Genomic DNA, 23,917 nt, shown 5'->3' with positions numbered 1-23,917 from the left:
AGACAAACAGACTTCCTTTTATATACTGTACTGTATGTATGATGATGATGATGATGACAAGTTTGATAAAACTTAACACAAGTCAGCAATCAGCATTGATGTAAGCAGGAATACTTGGCAACAACAGCAAATATCTCTCACTCTCTCTCTCTTTCAGTTTCACCCCTTTCAGTTTCTTCCCCCCGCCCCGCCAGCACGCTCCATCCTTCATCCCCGGAGTCGCATCCCCGCCCTGTGATTCCCTTCCAGGTGTGGTGACTGACGATGACAACGCGGAAGTGGGCTGTCAACAACAGCACAGGCAGAGGGAGCCGCCGCTGCGCTGGAGTCAACCGTCATTGAGCAAACACACCATGTCCAACAACGACGACGTCCGATACTGCCACAAATGCTCCTATGTTCTCCTCAAATTCACCCTGTTCGGTTATGCCATCGGTTGGTGGGTGAGTAGCCTATTGTTACTGCTTTTGCCAGACACGAGACGCGGCGCCGTTTACAGGGTGTTTTCTAAATGGGACACTGTGTGTGTGTGTGGGGGCTGTGTGTTCGGGTGGGTGACTCGCGTTTACAACAAAAGACAGGGAAAACACATAGGTTGACGAGGGGGGGAAATGGAGACGGAGAAGCTGAGACCGTTTGATCATGTAAACTTTGAGCTGTGTGGAGCTGCGCTTCTTTGAAGCGACAGCCTACAGGTGTTTGACGCTGAAGCCTGTAGAGCGAGTAATGGTTTTCTGCTGACAGCACTGAGCCACACCCTCATTCTGTAAGTAGTGGATATTTAACCTGCTCTTACCTGCCTGGCTACAGAGACGAGAGAGAGAGAGAGAGAGATAAGCAGGCTAGGTCTCTCCATGTCGTGTAGTTGTGTAGGCTAGCCTGGTGCAGCTTTGGTGAGACTGAATTACAAAATTAGTCATGGTCTATTTCTGGCGGTACACCACATGCAACATGCTTTTAACTTAGGGTAAAGGAAATAATCTGAGAGGGTAAATAATAGAAAATTGCATTAGCTGTTATCATGATGTCATGGTTTGTAGACTATAGAAATGGGGGGGGGGGGGGGTAGTAGCCTATAATTCTAGTTGATCATCAATGGTGAGGTTATTACAAGACTTTGAGGACGTGGCAGAATCAATTACTTGATCTTGACTATTCTTGAACAAATGTCAGGAAACAACAGATGAAAACCTTTGTACATTTAAGGGAAAAGGAGTCAATAACTTAGAGAGGATCACTGTACTCATAACTCATGGCTATTGAATGTGCTAAGCCGCCAAAGAGCAGTATCAAAGAATCCACGCAAGTTTCTTTACAAAGATGCCCCAAGCTTTCGGGTCACAAGACCTTCATCAGAGCAAGACCATCATCAGGGCTTTGTCTTGTGACCAAAAGCGTGGCTTCTGAACAACAATTAAACAAGAAACAAGAATGCACTCGTGTAGTTTCTTGGCGGAATCAATGGCTGGAAGTGAAACAGAATGTGACTTCACATGATCAGGTCTTAGCAGGCTAAAAGGGAAATGCCTACTTCTAAAAGTCAGTTTTGGTGGAATTTCCCTTTAACTCCATCCTCCTCCAGTCAAGTGGACATTATCCCACAGACACCCCCCCCCCCCCCATTATGCATCACTTAAAGACTTACTGGACATGTTACACAGACTTGTTACATAGACATTTACATGGACTCCACTATACTGTATGTCACTTGAAAAGTCTTTTACTTTGCACTTTATAATTTACTAGGGATCTCGCATGCTCGATGCCTAGGCTCGGCCATCCTGCAGCTCGCCGAGCTGGCCCTGCAGCTTGGCCGCCCGCAGCTCAGCTGCTGTGTGGCCAATAAGACCAACATCACTGATGATGTCAGATTTATGACATCACTGATGATGTCATCAGTGGAATTTATGACACAACTGATGATGTCACAGTGGGAGATCATCAGTGGGTACAGACACAGTGGGATTTATGACATCACTGATGATGTCACAGTGGGATTTATGACATCACTGATGATGTCACAGTGGGATTTATGACACTGATATATTGTGATATTTTTCTGGAAAATCAATACAGTATTGTGGAAAATAATATATATATATATATATATAATATATATTTTTTTTGCGCTTTTTTTTTGCACTAAAATTAACTAATGATTATTGACAGTGTTCACATGAAATGAATTGAAAATATTAGATGTAGGTATGTTATGGTTTTATTTTCATTTTGGTAAACCTTTTGACAAAGTGGGGAATTCCATTGGGGAAGTTTCATTCTTCTTCCCTGATGTTGCAAGGTAGAAGCCATAACATCATATTGAAAGTAAAGTGCACATAAGTATTTTTATTGTGTCACTGAAGTGAAACGTAGATGGATGCTATAATAAATTGCATAAGTATTCTTATTGTGTCACTGAACACATGGCTGTGCAACAAAAAAAAATAGCAATAAATTGCGATATTTTTCTGGAAAATCAATACTGTATTGTGGAAAATATTTTTTTAAATCTGTATTGTGGAAAATAATATCACGATATATTCTTTTTTTTTTGCAAAGCCCTTGACTGCACTAAAATGAACTATGATTATTGACAGTGTTCACATGAAATGAATTGAAAATATTAGATGTAGGTACGGTACGGTAATGTTATTTGTTATGGTTTTATTTTCATTTTGGAAAACCTTTTGTCAAAGTGGGGACTTCTGTTGGGGAAGTTTCGTTCTTCTTCGCTGATGTTGCAATGTGTTGTCACTTGTCAGATATCCTACTCAGCCTTGGGAACTGCTGTATGCTTCCTTCAAACTTGGCCGTCTGAGTGAAATGTTCTATGGTCTCTCCCGATTCGAAATATAGCTGAACCGTTTTTGGGTTGACCAAGTAAAACTATTTTTATAAGGATTTTACGAAATGTCTATGGGAAAATAAATTGCGGAAGAAAATCTCTGGTACAGTGCTGAAGCAGGAAGTGACGTTCACTTTGCCTCTCTATTGCAAGCAGTCATTCACAAGGAGCGCCAAAACAACAGTGCCCAGGACAGCAGAATAAGTAAAAATCAACAACAACAAAACATAGAATATTACAGATATATAAATATACAGATAATTCATGCATCATCCACAATAGAAAAGTAGTAGGAACAGAAATAGAGAGCCCCAGGAACGAGTCCGGAAAACATTGATGCTAACACTTCCTGGTTCTTCACTGTTTTCGCCTATGGGATTTCTGAATGGGTTTTTGGCGCGATGCTTCTAATAAGGTCTCTGGGCAACGCAAGCTTAATCAAACGCAAACCAGTGTTCAGTAGGATCATCTTCACACATGAGCACCACTTTTATGAGTTTTTAAGCTTTTACGTGCCGTTAAAAGGGCGGCTAGCTAGCAAACGGCTAAATGAGACTACACTGTTGAGTCGACGGGGATATTATACGTCAATAACGTCATCACTTCAAAGGACGAACACGGAAATTCTCTTTCCCTCACCTGGTTCAGCCCGAGGTAATCAGTGCACAGCAGCGCAGACATCAACGACAGTCCAGGTTGAGTGGTGAGTGTAGTTAGAGTGTAGAACTACACTGTGTGTAGTTCTGGATTAGCTTAGCACAAGCTTTTTACTTCTAGGGCTTGCATTTATGCTTCAAAACTCATGAAAGTGGTCCTCATGTGTGAAGATTATCCCGCTGAACACTGGTTCGCGTTTGATTAAGCTTGCGTTGCCCAGAGACCTTATTTGAAGCATCGCGGCAAAAACCCATTCAAAAATCCCATAGGCAGAAACAGTGAAGAACCAGGAAGTCCGGGACTTCTGCGTTCTGACTACAAAAATACGTCATCCCTGGGGCTCTCTATACGAGTAAAGTGTGTGTGTGTGTGTGTGTGTGTGTGTGTGTGTGTGTGTGTGTGTGTGTGTGTGTGTGTGTGTGTGTGTGAGTGTGTGAGAGTGAGTGTGATACAAGCATAGTTGCCAGTAGAGATGGAGGTGAAGTGTTCCCTGAAGAGAAACACTTAGCCCAATTTATTTACTTGCTAGATCAATTAGCGAATAATTTAAGAGGTCAACCAAAAATACCATTAAGCAAGTGGTGGGAGCACTTCTATAACATGACCTAATAGGGTATGAACATGTTTGGTAATGGAGACTCTTGGCAGCCTAGTCATCAGCACATCAGAGTCCGGCGCATGTCTTCAGCTGTAAGAGGGCACAGTGTGATTCTCCAAAATGTCCATCTTAACTAGTGATTTATTTCATATTGTCTTCAAGTGGGATGTCTCCAAAACCACCCATGCCTCATATTTAATTTTAATTTAATTTTAGAAAGTCAATAACTTACAACAAATCACTTGATTCAACAAAGATTGTGGTTCCTCCTCTGGTCGTTAGGGGCGCCTGTTTGGAGGGAGGGGAACTGGTTGGAATAGCGTGAACCTCCCACGTGCTATGTCCTACCGGTGAAGCTTCCCCTGTCAGGTGAAAAGAAGCGGCTGGCTAACTGCCCATGTCTCGGAGGAAGCATGGAGCCAGCTTCGGCTCTCCCCAGATCGGCAGAGGGTGGAGTAGCAACCAGGATAAATAAATTAAATTAGCACTAATGGGGGATAAAAATGGGATAAAAAATCTGGGGGGCGGGGGGGAAACAACAACAACAACAAAAAGGTCACTTGTTTCAACACTTCTTTAAACAAGTTTAATAATAATAAGTATATACTTGAAACAACATACTACAATCATAATATGGATGGCATACATTATGTTACTTGTGAAAGTGAAGATAGAATTTTTTTTTTACACCCAGCAGCTCTCTCTCACAGACAGCATACCAAGATCCTATGTTTGTGCAGACAGATGGCCGATTAAAACCACACTTACTGCACTAAGTGTTATTTCTTTGCTTCTTCTGAGAGACATTAAGAGATGTATTCACGTCACGGAGAGCGAGTGGGAGAGGACACAGTAATGGCTTTTTATTATGAAGTATGAATGCTGCCTTGATAAGGGAGGCCAAACAGTTTGAAGAGTCATGTTCTTTGCCTCGATCTACACACCATGATGTGGATTCAGTCATATTAAATAGAGCTTTGTCACACACGGCCTCGGAAGAGTGCCATTTTATTAGCTGTGACAAGTCCTGGTCCCAGCTCCATACTTGGTCCACCAAAAAGTGTTGGTCCACAAAATCAATGTCAATGAAGTGGATGATGACATCACAATGGGGTGGATGATGTCACAATGGACTGGATGACGTCACACAAATCTGGTCGCAGCTATTGTGAATTTGTGCGTGTTTAGTATGCACCTGGTAAGAATAGGGAGCAGTTGATATCACTTCTACCAGGGACAATATGGCATGTTCACCCCAACAGCAGGAGAATAGTTCTAATTCCATTATATTACATGCATTATATATTAAATACATCTAACTGTAACTCCTATAATGTTTGATCAAATTTGTGATAACAGTAAACGTTGATTCCACACTGTTTTTATATGATAAGAGCATTGATTCTCAATTCTGGCCCTGTATGCTTGTACTTGCTTGCAAACAAGCAGTAAACCTCAGATAATGAAGGTCTATATTGCAGTAGGCAACTTTTTTGGTAATATATTGTAGAGCAACATTGGCCACGGAATATCCCATTAGTATTCCTCTACTGATTACTTGGGAACGTGTTGTTGCCCAGGCAAGCGTGATTGTATGGTTTTCCTGTCTCATTTCAGATCTTTGTCGTTTGTTCAGTTGGCCTTTTACCCTGCCCAATAGAGAGCAGCAGGAAGTGTACTTCCGGGTTCTTCAGTGGAAAAGTCTATGGGATTTAACATGGGGGTTTCACTTAAATGCATAAAATAAGGTCTGTGTGGTTAACAAAGGTTTATGGGAACGCCAATCTGGGTTCTGCATGATAATCTTCACAAACGTGAATAACCTTTATGACTTTTGGAATGTAAATGCGATTTATTTTTTATTTTTTATAAAACGCTTCAAAAGACATAAAAGTTATTCACGTTTGTGAAGAGTATCATGCTGAAAATTCGCATTCCCATAAACCTTTGTTAACCACAGATACCTTATTTTATGCATTTAAGTGAAGATTTAAGTGAAATCCCCATTGTAAAACCCCAGAGACTTTTCCACTGAAGAACCAAATGGTGGCGATTTCTGGATAAAGCCTACAAAAATGCGTCATCCCTGCCGTACTCTATGAATGCCTGGTGTATTACTGTCTCCCACTACCTGGCTTTTTATTTTTGTAATAATGACTTTATTCTGACACATCAGTATATCTTCAAAATAACTGTATCAGCATCAATATCCCAGGACAGGACAGGATGTTGGCGAGTTGGAGCTCAGCTGCTCAGGGTGCAACAGCTCCACAAAACTTCCTGTGCCTTCAGTTGTTTTTTCCTGCACGCTGTAGAAAATCATTTTCCTCAGATGAGGACAATGAACCTCATTTGATCAAGGTTATTATAGTCATCTAAAGCTAATAACCAAAACATGACAGGACTTTTTTTTTTAGTAAACTGAAATAAAAATAACTGAAACTGGACTGAGATCAAAGATTTGCCAGATGAGAATTATATTTCCTTAAATCAATTTCACGGCATAAAAAAATATGCCTAACTCAAATGGTAGCTAGACTATCTACTCACTTAATACAGATTTATTATATTATATGCATTGTTTATGTTTACCAAACATGATAAATATCATGATCATCTATTCAAATGCTTTTTAATGTTGGGTCATTACTCCGACATGTTTTACGGGTCAAAAAAGGCATTTTCATTATCAGAGTTAGGATACAATAGTTATGTAGTTTGTTTTATGTAGCTTGTTGCAGGTTATGAACGTTGTTGTAAATTGTTTGCTCAGATTTTGAAGAGAACCTTTCCCGAATCCCTACTGAGGTCAGCTCTGAGTCTGAACTTCTTCTTCTTGTGTGGTGGGTTGATTTCCCCTCAGGCTGCTAACCTTTATTTACCCAGAGAGTAGGTTGACAGCACAATTTTTCAACAGTGCTTGTTCGAGAAAATGTTATCAGAGTTCACACACTATAGTTCAGTATCCCCTCCTTACAGCTTTCAGTTATTCATTTAAATACATATGTTGACCTATTCTCTATTGTTGGCAGATATTGTGAGTTGCTCTGTTTTACAATGTCAAAAGTAAATGATTAGAAGTGGCCTCCTCTCCTCCCGGCTCAATGGAAGTGTCTTTGAGTCGGGCGGGCAGATAGCCAGGAGCTAGATACCACACAGCAAGCAGGGACATGTAAGGAAGAGACATCGTGCAGGAATATAAACAACACTCGGCTGCTCAGAACTCACTCTTACTGCGCACGAGTACTTCCTGTCCTCCCTCTCTCCTTCCTTCTTTTCTGCTTTCCTGCCATCCTCCCATTCTCCTCCTTTACTCCTTTCTCTTCCTTTACATGTTGTCTGCATGACTTTGGAAAGGCTGAAGACAGTTCATGGCCATTTTAGCAGACAGAAAGGAATGAGATGGAGAGAACCCTGTGTTTGCAGTAGAAACACGCTGCGTTCCAGGCCTCCTCCGCCTCCGCCAGCTTTGTTGTTAGGAAGTATCTGGGCCTCCGGGTAGATGTCATCAGACTCCACATTAGAAGGAGGACAGTACTAGAAGACTGTTTGTATTGGCAGCGTCCAGGTGTTAATGTGTGTAACTGTGCATGTGAGGCTGACAGTGTGTTGCACAGAAACTCTATGCATGTTCAGTTGGCTTTCGGTGGTTAAAAGGATTTTTTTGTGGTAACCAGTAAAGACCAGGGTAGGAAATTAACCTTTTTTTCCACAAGGGCTTTTTTGCCCTTGTGATGTGTATAAAATACTCTACTTTTGAATAATAATTTGTGTCTGATGGTTTTCCACACACAAAAACATAACTAGCCATCCACAGCATACAAACAAGGGCTTTAACTGCTGAATACAGTATTCGTGGTGTCACGAATGCTGCTAGTTGAAAATGGCCTTTTCAGTGAGCTCAGAGAAACGTTCCACTTTCAGCAGACGATTGTGGAAACAGCCTTCTAGTGTCAAACTCTGCACAGACATCATTCTGCACAGTGAAGCTCAGACATCCAACTGTAGGAACAAGAAGAAAAACAGATTTTTTACTTTAGGGGGTCTTTACATATTTGTGATATTGAAGTTGTATTCTTTAAATTTGCAGCATATTGTTAAGTGATGTTCCACCATCATCATCATCATCATACATAAAACTGAGTAGGTGGGCGCGGTCTGCATTTTTGGTCATGTTTTTGCTCCCACATTGTGAGATTTGTGATGATTTTGGTCAGTAATGATGTCACTGATGATGTCACAATGTCTATGACACTGATCATGTCCAAAATGTCTGACATAATCAGTGATGTCACTCAAGCACTCGATGATGTCATCAGTGAGGTCACTCGAGCAATTGTGATGTCACTGATGATGTCACTGATGATGTCATGAATCGAGCGCGCGAGATGCCTAGAAAGTTTGGGTAAAATGCATAGTTTCAGTGGACTACTAGATCAGTGAAGCGATTGTATTGAGATTGAGGTTTATTCTACTACAGTATAATTCGGAGGACTGCCAACTTTCAGTAAAACTTTGGAGTGACAGTTTAGTGTGAAGTGTGAAGCGAACGCTTGGTTCACAAACTGCATACCTGGTAACGTGCTCTATCCATAGCTAAAAATTGCACAGGGAAGATACGCTGTTATTATTACTTTGTTTCCTTTCTTTTTTGATTGGTTAATCAACCTATGGCCTTCACCAGTTTCTATCCTCCCTCGGTGCGCTGTGTGATGAGCTCAGGTGTGCATAGGCATTTAGTGCAAATGTTAACAAAATCAGTGTCAAATAATATTACATTGAACTAATGTTGGACTTGACCGAGGTTGCATTACCTTGATGGATGTATCAAATTTAAGTAATTAAAAACTCAATTTACCTCAAGCTTTTAAATTATCTTCTTTTTCCCCCTTCCCCCCTTTGTATCCAAGCTAATGCAATTTGGCTCAATCTCAGTTTTCTTGGAGGCCCTCTTAATCTATAATTAAATGAGGCTTGGTGTGATATTTTCAATCGGTCAATTACTTAGTGGGGAAGGGCATGTAGCTGCTTGGCCATATAGCCACAGCTCTAGACAGACTTCTTAGATCCAGTATGTCACCCTGGAAACTCAGGCATGTAAAAACATACCAGCACTCCTAACGTGATCAAAACGGACTAAACAGAGCTCCTTGATGTTCAATGACTTGTGCTGATCTGCTTACATCTTTATCTTTATTGTTTATTTGAGCAGGGACAGTACACAATAAACATATTGCACCAGAGATAGCTAAGAGATAATTCGCATCTGTAGTCCCTATAACATACAGTATGTTTGAGTGTTCTGTCTGGTTGGGGTCATCCCTATGTTCCCTCAGCCCTACAGTATGTTCCCTCAGCCCTATGTGTTTAGGCAAGTGTGGAGAGAATTTATAGAGTTGCTGTAATATCTCCCTCAAGATCTAGGGGGCACTATCTGCAGTAAACTGCTCTAATCTAGGACTTCCTGGTGAGAGGCTTGATTAGAGGTCTGATTGGTGTGATTCTGGGTTAGTCCCCAGAGGCAAGAGAGGAGAGAGGGGGCTGAACCAGAGCTCTGTGACTTTGCTTTTTTGTAAATAAATCATTTATATACTTTTTAACTTCTAGTTTATTGGTTGTATTATGTTAGAATAGTAATATTACCACCACAAGGAGCTGGTATGGTTGAGGTTAGGGGTTCCAGGGCAGATGAGGTGGTTGGGGTGAGGCATGAGGTCACTGAGGTTAAGGTTAGGCTGGCTTTCCACAGGGAAACCTCCATGCAACTTTAGTCAGTCTCACAGCAGAGGATAGACCTCCATGCAACTTAAGTCAGTCTCACAGCAGAGGATAGACCTCCATGCAACTTAAGTTCAATTCAGTTCAAATTCGACTGTGGTGTGACAACCTCGAGTCAAAACAAATATTTATGTTTGGGTTTCCACAGCGACTTAAATACATCTTAACTGTTTAATGTCGGTTTCTGTTGTTTCGATCGTGTGACCAGGTCCTAGGATGTTTGGCATAACCTTTGCATGTTTCTATAGCAGTGGTGCCCAATTTGGGCCCCGCGGGCCAAGTTTTTTTGGCCCGCCACGGATTTGGGGGTGAAAAAAAATAATAATAATTTTGCAGGCCAGGCCACCGGGCAGTTGCCCGACTTGCCCGATTATGCAGTCCGCGCCTGAATGGAGATGTCGGGACTCTTCTATCTACGATTAACTTAATTTTGTGCAGCTGGTATTCTCTCTCCCCGACTCTATCACTCGGGTGTGAGGCATTGCTATCTGAGGATTGATTGCTCCTGATGTCAGGATCGGAGTGAGAAGTGTGGATCTAATCGCGGGTAGTTGATGACCACGGGAAACTTGGTAGGTCTGGAGAAGCCGGGGTGCTGTGGAACTTGGTAGCTTGAAGGCTGGGAGCTGCACTGTTCGGGGTTTGGGAACAGTTGGTTGCAGGTTGCAGACGTTGCTTGAGATTGGTATGATCCTAATTTAGATTATGAATCACTCGCCAGAGCCTGCCGGAACAGGCCTTTATAGATCCGAGCATGACACCACCTGTGCTATGACATCATACCGTTTGTGACATCATCAGAGACATGACATCACCTGTGCTATGACATCACTAGCGAAAGGCAAGAAAGACACTTATGAACCATGACATCATCAGTGATCGATGACATCATAGTCGGGGTGACGACGTCAAAGTAGGAATGATGACGTCATCCTAACAGTACCCTCCCCTCAACGGACGTCACCTGGCGTCCAATGAGGCCATCAAGGATGGCATCTGGGAGACAAAAAATCCGTAGGTTCTGGTGGAGGTGCCCTTCCGCAGGTGGTTAGACGCAGGTGGTTAGGCCCCAAAGGGGGTGTAAGGGAGTGAGGTGCTCTTCATCAGGTGGTTAGATGCAGGTGGTCAGACCCCAAAGGGGGTGCAGGACAGTGGAGGTGCTCCTCCCTAACACAGGATATCGAAGCCATAGATGGACCGATACGTGGATAGAACTTCCACCGGGTCCGGTGGATCCTCTGGGACCGGCCATCCCCCGGGGCACGATCCAAACATGGGAGGCTGGGGACCATCAAAAGGGTCAAATGCCGCCGTCTCCGAAGGCAGAGCCGCAGGGGGATCTGACACAGCGAGGCCTGCCCTCCCGACCTGTAGTTTGGGGAGGTCACCCACCGTCTCCTCCTTCAAACGCCTCTTATTTCTTCTTGCTCTTGACCGAGGGCTGACGACACTACGGGAGCCTCCCAGCATGAGTTGTTGGTCAAGGACAGGAATTGGCTGCTGCTGGGGTACGGGCTCAGACTCGGCGAGGGGAAGGTCCACAGGTTGTGCCTCAGGTACAGGTTCAGACTCGGCGAGGGGCAGGTCCACAGGTTGTGCCTCAGGTTGTGCCTCAGGGCCAGTAGACTCGGAGGCCCCCTGCGGGGGGACGGAGCCAATCTGCAGGCAGCGATTGAACTTCCCAATGAGACGGTCGACAGTCCTCTCCAACTCGTTGAGACGGTTGGAGACATACTGCCACTCCTGGGTCCTGCAGGGAGCGCTACCCAACAGTACAGATCTTTCGGCTGGACACGTAGAGTCTTGATCCACTGAGAGTACCACGGGCCGGCGAGTGGTGGGACCACTTACTGGACGCCGGGAGCAGGAGGAGAGGTAATGCCCGGCTCGACCACAGTACAGGCAGCTCCGGGTGTCCAAACGGCGCTGCCTCTCCTCTGGTGTGATGCGAACCCTGCCGGTCGGATCACGGTACAGATGGCTGCTGGGACTCGAATGTGGCTGCCCCTGCTCTGGGATGACGCGAACTCCCCCCCAGAATATGCCCTTAGCAGCTGGAGGCGGCCGAGAGGCAGAGCTAGAAGCAACGACCGCTGTGGGCGGGGGAGTAGCAGGTCTGGAAACCTCCGGAACGGCAGTGCGCTCGGAAGCTGGGGCGTCGAGACGATCCAGCCGGCCAACCAGTTCCACGACAAGGGAAATCAGAGCCTGGGTTGTGCTAAGCAGGAGGGCGTGCCGATCATCAGCCTCTTTTAGAGAAGAAGGCACAAGACGAAAAAGGTCTCGCAGAATAGAGGCCTGCTCTCGCTGAGTTGCCTGCAAGTCTTCGAGCGTGATAGGATGGGGGGAGATATCAGGATGAGTGGAGATATCCAGCTGACCCCCAGCTGAAGCGACCGGCCGGGTAACTGGCCTCTCGGGGGCTTCCTCCTTGATTGGGGTACCCGCTAAATCCATCTCAGAGTGGCTCACACTCTGAAACTCATACCTGCCCAGGAAGTTCGCCAGGCGAACCTTCTGGGTGTCAAGCAGGAAGCTTGGAGCGGCCAGCGGGAAAGCTGGCGTCTCAGGGTCTTCCTCCTTGATTGGGGGGAGAAATTTGCCCGCTAGATCCATTTCTGAGTGATTCATACTGTCAGGATCGGAGTGAGAAGTGTGGATCTAATCGCGGGTAGTTGATGACCACGGGAAACTTGGTAGGTCTGGAGAAGCCGGGGTGCTGTGGAACTTGGTAGCTTGAAGGCTGGGAGCTGCACTGTTCGGGGTTTGGGAACAGTTGGTTGCAGGTTGCAGACGTTGCTTGAGATTGGTATGATCCTAATTTAGATTATGAATCACTCGCCAGAGCCTGCCGGAACAGGCCTTTATAGATCCGAGCATGACACCACCTGTGCTATGACATCATACCGTTTGTGACATCATCAGAGACATGACATCACCTGTGCTATGACATCACTAGCGAAAGGCAAGAAAGACACTTATGAACCATGACATCATCAGTGATCGATGACATCATAGTCGGGGTGACGACGTCAAAGTAGGAATGATGACGTCATCCTAACACCTGATTGGTTGGCTGAATCACCTGGTTGGGGGGTGAGCTCTGATATTTGATCCCTCCCCAGTCACTGGCTTACACCAGCTCAGCAAGATGGACAGATCATCATCACGGCAGTGGCACACTGACAAAAGAAAGTTTAGGACGGAGTGGCAAGACGAGTATTTTTTTTACCGAAGTAAATTCAACAGTGGTTTGTCTCATTTGCAGACAGAGAGTGGCTGTTTTGAAAGAGTACAATATACGTCGCCACTATGAAACTGATTTTCAAAGTACCTTGAGGATTTTTCAAGTTGTGAATTAAGTCAAATTTCTCTCTTGATTACAAAGGTGGAAAATACAACTGTTTTTAACTGGGTGTTTACTGATTAAATGTTTAAGCTCCCCACAAATGCAGATGTTTTTTTTAAATATATATAACCAATTGCAAATTATTACAATTACCAAACAGATAAAAAGTAGATTATTACCGTAAATTCCGGACTATAAGGCGCACCGGTCTATAAGCCGCACCTTCAAAGGTGACTATTTTTTTCTTCTATAAGCCGCACCGGTCTATAAGCCGCGGGTGTTTTGATGTTTAATTACCATATGTAAGGCTTCGTGCACAGAGGGGATTGTCGGGAAAGAGATGGCTGTTTGGGGAAGCTCCCATTTATTAACATTTCAACAAAACAAAAGTCAGGTCACTAATCCCCAGACAAAATCACACATTGTGAGATGCTTAAAAATCACCATCGGCGGGAGCTGCTGTGCAGCCAAGAACACAAGTGAAATTCGTTCTCTCGTGACCTGTGGTTCTCAACGTGATGGACGATTCACCTTTCTTGTTAACAGTCCTAGTGAGAGGCAGGTCGAACGTCAAAGGCACTTCATCCATATTTATGATCTGCTCCGGTCCGATGGAATATTCCTTGATCTTTCTTTGTGTGAATTCGCCGAAGTTTGTAATTTTCTCCTGGTAGTCGGGAGGGAGTTGCTGACACAGTCGTCCGCGCCCTGACGGACAGTCCCTTTCGTCTCGGGTTTGTGCATGATCCTTTGCTGCTGCTGCTGTTGTTGTTCCTGTCTCGCTACTGTCTCAGACATGGCTTTCAGGCTCAATCGCCGCCATCGTCGTAACACAGCCAGTTCTCCATCTTTTGAAGCATGATGTTAGATTACAACGAGCTAGTTGTGTGGCTTAGCCTTCCAAAATGTTGCTGTTAGTTTTTTAGAATGTAATACATAGAATTGGGAATGTTACATTCAATTTCATTCAGACTGTCTTTCAAGCTCAATCGCTGCCTTTTTCCCCCCGGAGCGAGGGAGGAGGGAGGGTGTTTTACCGTAGTGGCTGAGAGAGAGTAGTGGCACAGTGCTCCAATCAGGTCGCGAGGCACATTTTTTGCAACATCATCCAATCAGGGTCTCGCTCTCATAATGTCTGTCTTGCTCTCGTTCTGCCTCATACCAACATCCATAGATTTTGGAGGTTCCCGAGTGGCCGTTTGCTGGAAAAATCCATAGATAAGACGCACCGTTATATAAGCCGCAGGGGGCAAAAAAGGCCAAAAAACGGGAAAAAAGCCGCGGCTTATAGTCCGGAATTTACGGTATATTGAAATGTTATTTTAGATTTAGAATGTTAATTTTCTATAAAACACAATACATTTTAATGTAATTCCACAACGTTTATTTTTGGCCCTCGGCCCTCCACCCAGATTGAGTTTTGACCCTTCATGGGAAATAATTTGGGCACCCCTGTTCTCTAGTGTTCCAGCTGATGCACCATCCATCCTAACTGCCTGTCATTGTGTTTCTAGTTGATAGGCAGCTTCATCCTGGCCATAGGGATCTATGCCGAGGTGGAGAGGCAGCGCCTGAAGACGCTGCCTGGAGTGTTCTTGGCCCCGTCTGTTATCCTGATCCTTCTGGGAATCATCATGTTCATCGTTTCATTCATCGGAGTCTTGGCTTCACTGAGAGATAATCTCACTCTACTGAAAGTGGTGAGGCTTGATTCTAATTGTATCGTATTCCAAAATATTCCGCTGTGCTCTATTCTGTTACATTTGACTCTATTGTATTTTCTTGTGTGCACAAAGGACGTCAATACATCATCACCCACATCATTTGTAAAGACATTTTGGCGACACTGCGTCGCCCCTGGCAACAAGCATGGCATTCTATTCTGCCAGCCATTAAGGGAAAGCTAATTTCACACATTTCCTTCCGTTTGTGAGGAACAGCGGTAGCAGCGAAGCCATAATGCTGCTGTGAGTGATCATAGTAAGAGTTAACCAAATGATTACCTTTTCTAAAAAACAACGTTAAAGTGCCGACAACAAAGTGGTTGCTAGAATGTTGAGTGGCGTGTCTATTTTTTTTGTTTGTGAGTGTCTTTTTGTTTTCTCTTTTGTACTAACTTCCAGACACAGTTTTAGCTTTGATGTAGCCAGATACAGTGCTACTGTCTTTGGTGAGGCAACACTTTGTAATCACAACCGATACTTAAAGGGACAGCTCACCCTAAAATCCAAAATACATATTTCTCCTCTCACCTGTAGCGCTATTTATCCATCTATATCGTTTTGGGATAGTTGCCTGAGTTTTGGAGATATCAGCCGCAGAGATGTCTGCCTTCTCTTGAATACAATGGAACTGGATGGCACTCGGCTTGTGATGCTCGAAGCACCAAAGAAATACATTTGAAAAACTCAACAGCATTCTCTTTCCAGAAATCGGGACCCTGTTACTCAGAATAATGCACAGACGTTGTTGTGAGCTGTTTCATGTAGGAACTATTTTCTTTTGTAGTCTCATGTAGGAACTAGCTAGCAGCTAGCGGCTGTAGTTCGGTCAAAAGAAAATAGTTCCTCCATGAAACTGCTCATAACAAGGTCTGTGGATTATCTTGAGTAACGGGGTCATGATTTCTGGAAAGAGACAATGCTGTTGAGTTTTTCAAATGTATTTATTTGGCACTTGGAGCACCACAAGCCGGGTGCCATCCAGTTCCATTGTATTGGAGAGAAGGCACAAACTCTGCGGCCGATATCTCCAAAACTCAGGCAACTAACACAAAACGATATAGATGGATAAATAGCACTACAGGTGAGAGGGATATGTATTTTGAATTTTAGGGTGAGCTGTTCCTTTAAAAAATATACTGAAATGGACTGATGATCTTACCTAGTCTCCCTCACAGAGACACTTCCACCCACACATGCTCTAAAAGTAAGGTGTGTGTGTGTGTGTGTGTGTGTGTGTGTGTGTGTGTGTGTGTGTGTGTGTGTGTGTGTGTGTGTGTGCTTGCGTGCGTGCACATATACATGAGATGAAAGAGACTCTTCTTTAGAGGGCGAGAAATTGAATGTTAAATTGTGCCAATGTTGTGAATTAAATAGATAGTGAATAATTCATAATTGGTGATCATGAAGATGGCGTGTGGTAAATGCCACTGGTTTGAGCATGTGGCTGAAAGGCTCCACTTGCATGATGGCATTTACGCATTGTGACCATATTATTGGTGCATAAAGAGTGCATAATCGCTGACTTTTGATCCATTAAACATTTCATTTGATTCATTTCATTAAACGCTGTTCCACTCTGTTTTCTGATTGGTCCATAGTTCATGTACACTCTGGCCGCGTGTCTGATCCTGGAGCTGCTGGGAGGAATCGTAGCTCTCCTTTTCCGCAACCAGGTAAGCCGCCCGAAGTACCAATCCAAGTTCTGATACTTAGAAAGTTTCCAACTCAGCCAGGTAGTCTTAGAAAGTCTCCCACTCAGCCAGGTAGACTTAGAAAGTCTCCCACTCAACCAGGTAGACTTAGAAAGTCTCCCACTCAGCCAGGTAGACTTAGAAAGTCTCCCACTCAGCCAGGTAGATTAGAAAGTCTCCCATTAGATTATCACGATTGTAAAGCGCTTTGGATAAAAGCGCTATATAAATGCAGGCCATTTACCATTTACCATTTATAAAAACCTCAGCTTCAGCTTTCCATGAAGTAAAAAAAAAAGAAATGATCACGATTACCAATTGATCATGATTACTAATTGATTATGATGCTTTTTTTTTTTACAATTACAGAATGGATTTCAAATGGGTTTCATGGGTCATGTGGTCAATAAACTTACTCAACACATAGAGTAGAGAGGACAATGTAAAAAAAGGTTTTCATATAACAGACACTAGAGGACGATTGTTGAGCCGGTCACATTTCACTATTGCTGCAGAGACAAAGTGGTCTTGATAAAGAGATCTCTATTCATGAATGTGTTTATGTTACTCTGTGGGGAGAAGCTTCAATTATGTGCACTCAGAGCACACCCGCTTCCAGTACAAAATGGCTGATCTGAATGCAGTGGGGGGGGGTAACCTTAGCCACAGTGCGGGCTGGCAAAAGCAATGAAAAATAGTGTAGGTGTTACGGGTCCCGAGTGCGATCCCCGATGAACAGATGAGGTCACCTTTCGAAAAATGGTCTCGCTACAATGAAATGCTTCTATGGGGACTAACATCATTATCACACATGAATCCATTTGGGCTCATTGAATCTGAAGAGTCTCAGCTTTCCAGCCATACCCAATTCATGCAATTCCAAAACTGTTTAGGGACCCCAGTCGGCAGAAATATTCAAATATAATAGGTAGGATTGTCCAAAGTATCGGTAGTATCGATTCAATACATATACAATACTCATTTGCCACAGGTATCGATAGTATCGATAAGTATCAATACTAAAAATTTGAAACGGATACAATACTCATTTGCAACTGAAAAACCATGATGACTAGAGCAGGTGTAATCTGCTGTGTTCTGATAGGCTGATGACTAGAGCAGGTGTAATCTGCTGTGTTCTGATAGGCTGATGACTAGAGCAGGTGTGTAAGGTCAAAGTTTTTAATGATTTTTATTGGGCCTAGATTATGGAGGAGCATGGATCTGTCTGTCCGTCCGTCCATCTGAAAGACAATAGCCGGACAGTTTTCCGTGATCTCAGTTGGTGTACAGTAGTCCGCCCCTTTCAGTGAGACCATCTGACATAGGAAAAGCTTCAGTGTCTACAGTATGATATACAGTATGTTTTAGCTAAAACACAATAAGGACCCAGTATCTCATATTTCACCTCTTTATCATTTTACTGCCATCTCATTTACATTGAGATTGCATTAAATAGGCAGTGGCAGGAGAGATTACAGTGGGCTTTTAATAAGGTTTGAGTGTCACGGTCATATAAGTAGACGTTTATAAAGATGGATGTTTTTTTTGTTACCATCTTATTTCCATGAACATCGTGTTAAAGATGACAGTGACGTGTGAGCTTACCGGGAGTTCTTTAATATGGGTTTAATATCATCTTTCCTAAATGGAAACCTTCAAACACTAGGCATCTCGCGCACTCGATTCCTGCCCTGCAGCTCGCCGAGCTGGCCCTGCAGCTCGCATACGCAGCTCTGCCGCTGCGTGGCCTCGCCTGCTCTATCGCACAGTTGCTCAACTTCGCATCTCTGATGACATCACTCACTGATGACATCATCACTAAGATGATTTTGGTCAATAATGATGTCACTGATGATGTCATAGACATTGTGACATCAGTGGGACAAAAATCGAAACAGACAAAGCCCACTTTCTCCCTTTTATAGAGACAGTCCGCATGTCTGGGAATGCCCACAAAATGTGAAACGGCTGGCGCGCGAGTGGGGTAAAACCGCCCATATATCTCATGGGCTGACTCACCAAAAGATGGTGCTGGGGCTCTAAACTACAGGTTTTGGGGTTCTAGAGATGAACACAAGACGTCTGTTCAGATTTGCGTTTACTGCGGTGGTTAAATCCCCGATTGTGTCTGCCTGGGCTGGGCTATCAGCTAAATTCTAACTTTGCTGAATGGATAGAACGGGGGTTTTTACCCCACCCTGACCACGCCCCCAGCCAGGCTGAGCCAGCTAAACCAGCGTCTATGACGAGACGTGGCCTCAACCTATATGATGATGATGATACACCAAGAGTTCCAAATTGCAAATACTCTGTCTCTCTATATTAGCCTAATGTGACCCCACTGCTAAACACCTCGACTGCAAAAGGATTGTATCATGGAAACCTTGAAACACACACATGCACACAATTGTGTCTTTCTCTCCCTCCCACAGACGGTGGATCTCGTCAATAAGAACATCCGTAAAGGCATTGCAAACTACTATGATGACTTGGACTTCAAAAACATCATGGACTTTGTTCAGAAGAAGGTAAGAGAACATCACTCCTGTATTTAGCCCTCTTCTTGACTATCATTTCTTTCTCTCTCTTTTTTTAAAATTTGCAATCCCCATCAAATGACAGGGATGAAAGGCCTTTATAGCTTAAAGCTATAAGCTATTAGCTTTTCATAGAGGCTATAACTTGCTTTGCTACACAGAATAAACCCAAGTTTAGTATTACAAGACTGGGTCTGGATTTTAGGGCCACTGATCCACAGTTTGCTCATTTTGCACAAAAGTAGTTCTGGTCCCACCGTCTCCCAACTCCTACATTGTTGTCATTGTTTCCTTTTTGTGTAGACCTGAATAATTTATCGCCCTGGGAATAAACGGGAGATTGTGTTGTACTCTCTAGTTGTGTGTGTAGCGCTCCCTTCATCCGTGTTTGTGGTTTGGTGTTGTCGAGCGTTAATGAGTCCAGCTTTGACGTAGGGCTGTGCGATTTTGCCTAAAACTAAAATTGACGATTTTTTCTCTCAAAACTCGATTTTCGATTTCGATTTCGATTTATTATACTATTATACTTCTCTAAACATTTGTTGCCCTGCAGAGCTCTTTTCCCCCCTTTTTTCCATAATTGACAATTTACGCTTTTACTCTGAAGGTAGAACAACTCAACTTCCTGTTTTAGCTTGCCGCTGCTATGCTTGCTAACTTGACACTGGTGGATTTGCGTGTTCCTCCGTGAGATAATTATATTAGTGTCTAAGCGACCACCCGTGCTCGGAGTTATATCTGTACTAGAATAACACAAAGTCACAACAGGAATGCGTGGAACTGCGATAGCAGTTAGGGGGAAATTCAGACACACAGGGACAGGTGAGTCAGCTGAGGCTGCTAACTTACAGCCATGAATACAGCCAATCTATCGGTGGCCTCACGTTGTTTTGTTATTATGTGAACTGTAAAGGCAACGTTTCATCGTCCGGTGATAACGTCTGTGTTTGTGTGCGCGCGTGAGTGTGTTGTGGCAATCGTTATATTGTAGGCTAGAGCCCGCAGTGCAACAAGCTGCTTTTTGGTCGGAGGTGTTGAAATAAGTCCATTGCGCTGCTGTTTTTAGTAGCCAGTATCACAGCCTCTAGAGACTTTACAGCGGGGAGAATGGACAAGTAGCAGCATGCGTACATGAGAGAGAGCCGCCCCACGTAACGTACTTACCCTAGTTAAAGTGAAAATTAAATTTAAAATTAAAAAATTTAATAAAAAAAAAAAAAAAAAAAAAAAAAAACGATTTTACGATTTTCATTTTTTTAACATCGTCCTAACTAATTAATTCGATTACGATTTAAAATCGATTAATCGCACAGCCCTACTTTGACGTGACACATATTGTCTCTGCTTGTAATTAAAAGATTAAAAGTGTGTGGGCTGGCTGGTAATTGCATGTAGATCGTAGGTGTTTGTGAAAACAATGAAGCCATTCAGTCAGTCTGACAGACACTGAGATGATGGACTTGACAGGATTGTTGTTGCACACAAAAGTGATCATCATGCATATTATTATGAATCCATTTTGGATTCAACACAGGAGGCGTGGCTGACATTTAGTCTATAGAGGTGACTAGGGATGCAATGATGATACTCGTCCTTTAACTTCCACAGTACCACAATGTCCCTTTAACTTCCACAGTACCACAATGTCCCTTTAACTTCCACAGTACCACAATGTCCCTTTAACTTCCACAGTACCACAATTAGGGATGGGCATTTCTAGCAAAAACACTATTCGAAATTCGCTGGCCAAATTCGAATTTAATTCGAATTTCGAAAAAAAAAAAAAAAAATGTAAAAAAAAAAAAATGTTTTTTTTTTTTTTTTTTTTTTTTTGTGAGTGAAATGTTGCATTGTCTCCCCTGATTCTAAGTCTACGGCTTTATTAATTAATATAAAAAGCTTCTGCTGTGGATTTTTAGCTCAAACAAGCATTGCACCACTGAAGTAAAGAACATGTTACATGACATTGACATTTTCGAAAATAAAAAACAGTTTTGACAATCATGAGTGGTTCATTAAATATTTAGTAGGCTCAGGTCTGAGTGCCAAAGGGGTGCCAAAGTCACCCCCTCTCCCTCTTCATGGGATTTCATCTGCCATTAATTTTTCCATAAACCTTGCTTAAAATGCTTATAAAAATTGTTTTACTTGCTCAAACCAAGCGATTTGACTATACTTAGAATCAGGGGAGACAATGCAACATTTCACTCAAAAAAAAAAAAACATTTTTTTTTTTTTTTTTCGAATTTCGAATTTCAATAATAAAAGTCGACCTTGATAATAACAACGATTATTCGAAAATTCGAAATTCGATGCCCATCCCTAACCACAATGTCCCTTTTTTAAGAGTGAGAACAGAAACACTCGGTGTGGCTGAGCCTTTACGGTTACAAAACCGTGAAATTTTAAACCGTTGTGTATATAGTGAAATGGGTTCATCTAAGAAGCATGTACAACTAGAATGCTTTGGTTTTCTGGTAATAGAGACACTGCGTAATGCGTCATCATTTAGAAGCCACGCCCAAGATGGGGGAAAACAGAAACCCCCCCTCCAATCCTGGCATTCTCCTATGTCGCGTGCATGGTTGCATGTTGCACAAAAGGATCGTATATACGGAAGATGAACACTCCAACTTACGGTACTTCCTTGACAGCTAGATCCACATTTTTCTTCTCGCCAATTCTCAATGGCTTCCTTGTTTTGCTCAGCAGTACAAAAAAACTTTAACTGGCGATTTTTTACATTTGTTGTCTGCGCAGCCCACCACACAACAGCTTTTAGCTATGTTTAATTCAAGGAAAATGACGCTGGTGTATGGAAGTGAACGGAGCTTTCCCCCCGTGATGGGTGTGGCCTATTTTCATGACATACAAACGTCAGCAAATTTAGCCACTGAGCTGCTAATGGAATGTGAGTCATGGGGGAAACGACATGTTTCATAATTCATCGTCAACCACAGAAAACAGGAATTTGTATAAACCAGAGGCATAATGGAGGGGGGGGGACTGCAGAAATGGGGAAATATGTTTATGCAACAATAAAAGCAAAACGGCAAAACACACACACACACACACACACACACACACACACACACACACACACACACACACACACACACACACACACACACACACACAATAAAAACTGTCAAAACCCATATCATTAACACCAAATTTGCTTCTAATTGTGTTGAGTAACTTGAGTTAGAGAAACAAACACTAAACACAATTAGATGCAAGTTCATCAACATTTGGTGTTAAAGTGATTTGAATTTGACGTGTGGGTTGAGGAAAGCACAAAGTGCTGTATTGCCCTTTCAGAAGAGCAGATCACTCAATCTGCTGTTGACACCAAGCTTCATCTAATAGGCCAAGAGAAGCCCTAATCGATGGCTTTGATCTATAGAGGGTGTCTATCCATCAGATAGGAGGCTTACTTAACAAACAGTCAATGAGATACATATATTCCCCCCCATCCGATTTTCTATCCCATTTTTATCCCCCGTTAGTGCTAATTTTAATTTATTTATCCTGGTTGCTACTCCACCCTCTGCCGATCTGGGGAGAGCCGAAACTGGCTCCATGCTTCCTCCGAGACATGGGCAGTTAGCCAGCCGCTTCTTTTCACCTGACAGGGGAAGCTTCACCGGTAGGACATAGCACGTGGGAGGTTCACGCTATTCCAACCAGTTCCCCTCCCTCCGAACAGGCGCCCTTAACGACCAGAGGAGGCACCACATCAGCGACCAGGATATTGCATGTTTTTGGTGAAGGGTTCCTATACGAAGGAAACCCCCAGGGGGCATGGGGAGAACATGCAAACTCCACACAGAAAGGCCCTTTTTTTGACGACCCCACTCAAGCAGTGGGCACTCGAGGACATGCGGACGGGCACGCACTCCTTCAGCGCTCACAGCGTCCCAGGTGGGAATCGAACCCAGGACCTTCTACCTGTGAGGCGACAGGGCTACCACTGCGCCACCGTGCCACCACAGCCGTCTGCCGGGGGGGAACCACGAACCGGTTCCCTGCTCTGGGGCTGGGCGCAGTGAGCCAGCCAGGCGATGTAACCTGGACTCACATTATAATGTGTTTGTCACATACAGTAGTTCATTAAACATGTGCAAGTACATCACGATATGGAAGTTAGATACTCTCACAATGCCGTGTCAGCTGGACTTTAAGCTGTCTATCCCCATGGAAGTTTCACCGTATGTTCCAACACAGGGGTCAGCCAGTTACTTCCTATTGTGTTTACACTTCCTGTGACAGTACAGTACTAGTGAGCAGGTAAAACAGACAGTGTTTTGAACAGGAAGTCATAACACAACTGGGTCAAGTGGGCAGGGCTACATAAGGTGAATACCATACCAACGACCCAACTACATATTCCCCCGCATGCAACAAGGGCGTGGCTTAAAAGTGTCTTGTTTCTGAGCACCAGCGCCATTTCCTCATTAAAAGTAATGGGAAGTAGCCACAACATGCACAAAAGGCGGCCGCTCTCGAAAAGAGCTGCAACCGACGATTAGTGAGCAAGCAGCTGCACAGCTAACGTCAGGGGACGTTAACGTGATCCGCGTTTTATTTCTTCTCGCAAAAAGCGCTCCAGGCAGCGCCTGATGCAGAAAAACGCCACGTGGACACACGCCCTGAGTCAGGTGGTCGCATCCACAGCAGTGGTAATTCCAGAGTTTAATATTGAATGCAAGAAGATCTCCTGTGAGCTGATGGT

At 43.6% G+C, this 23,917-nt stretch overlaps 1 protein-coding gene across 1 annotated transcript in view; it reads left to right on the top strand.

Annotated features, from left to right (window-relative positions):
• Nucleotides 1–316: 316 nt before the first annotated feature.
• Nucleotides 317–23,917, top strand: part of tspan15 (tetraspanin 15) — a 35,810-nt gene continuing 12,209 nt past the window's right edge. The window contains exons 1-4 of the mRNA XM_083650871.1: nucleotides 317–443; nucleotides 14,742–14,927; nucleotides 16,550–16,624; nucleotides 19,078–19,173. Of these exons, the coding sequence (XP_083506997.1) occupies nucleotides 354–443; nucleotides 14,742–14,927; nucleotides 16,550–16,624; nucleotides 19,078–19,173 (447 nt within the window). The 5' untranslated portion in view covers nucleotides 317–353. The remainder of the gene's footprint in view (nucleotides 444–14,741; nucleotides 14,928–16,549; nucleotides 16,625–19,077; nucleotides 19,174–23,917) is intronic.

The sequence above is a fragment of the Poromitra crassiceps genome, assembly GCF_964638095.1.
Source record: "Poromitra crassiceps genome assembly, chromosome: 14".
In the NCBI taxonomy this organism is placed as follows: Eukaryota; Metazoa; Chordata; class Actinopteri; order Beryciformes; family Melamphaidae; genus Poromitra; species Poromitra crassiceps.
Note: the sequence above shows the minus strand (reverse complement) of the source record. Positions and strands in the feature narration are given on the sequence as shown.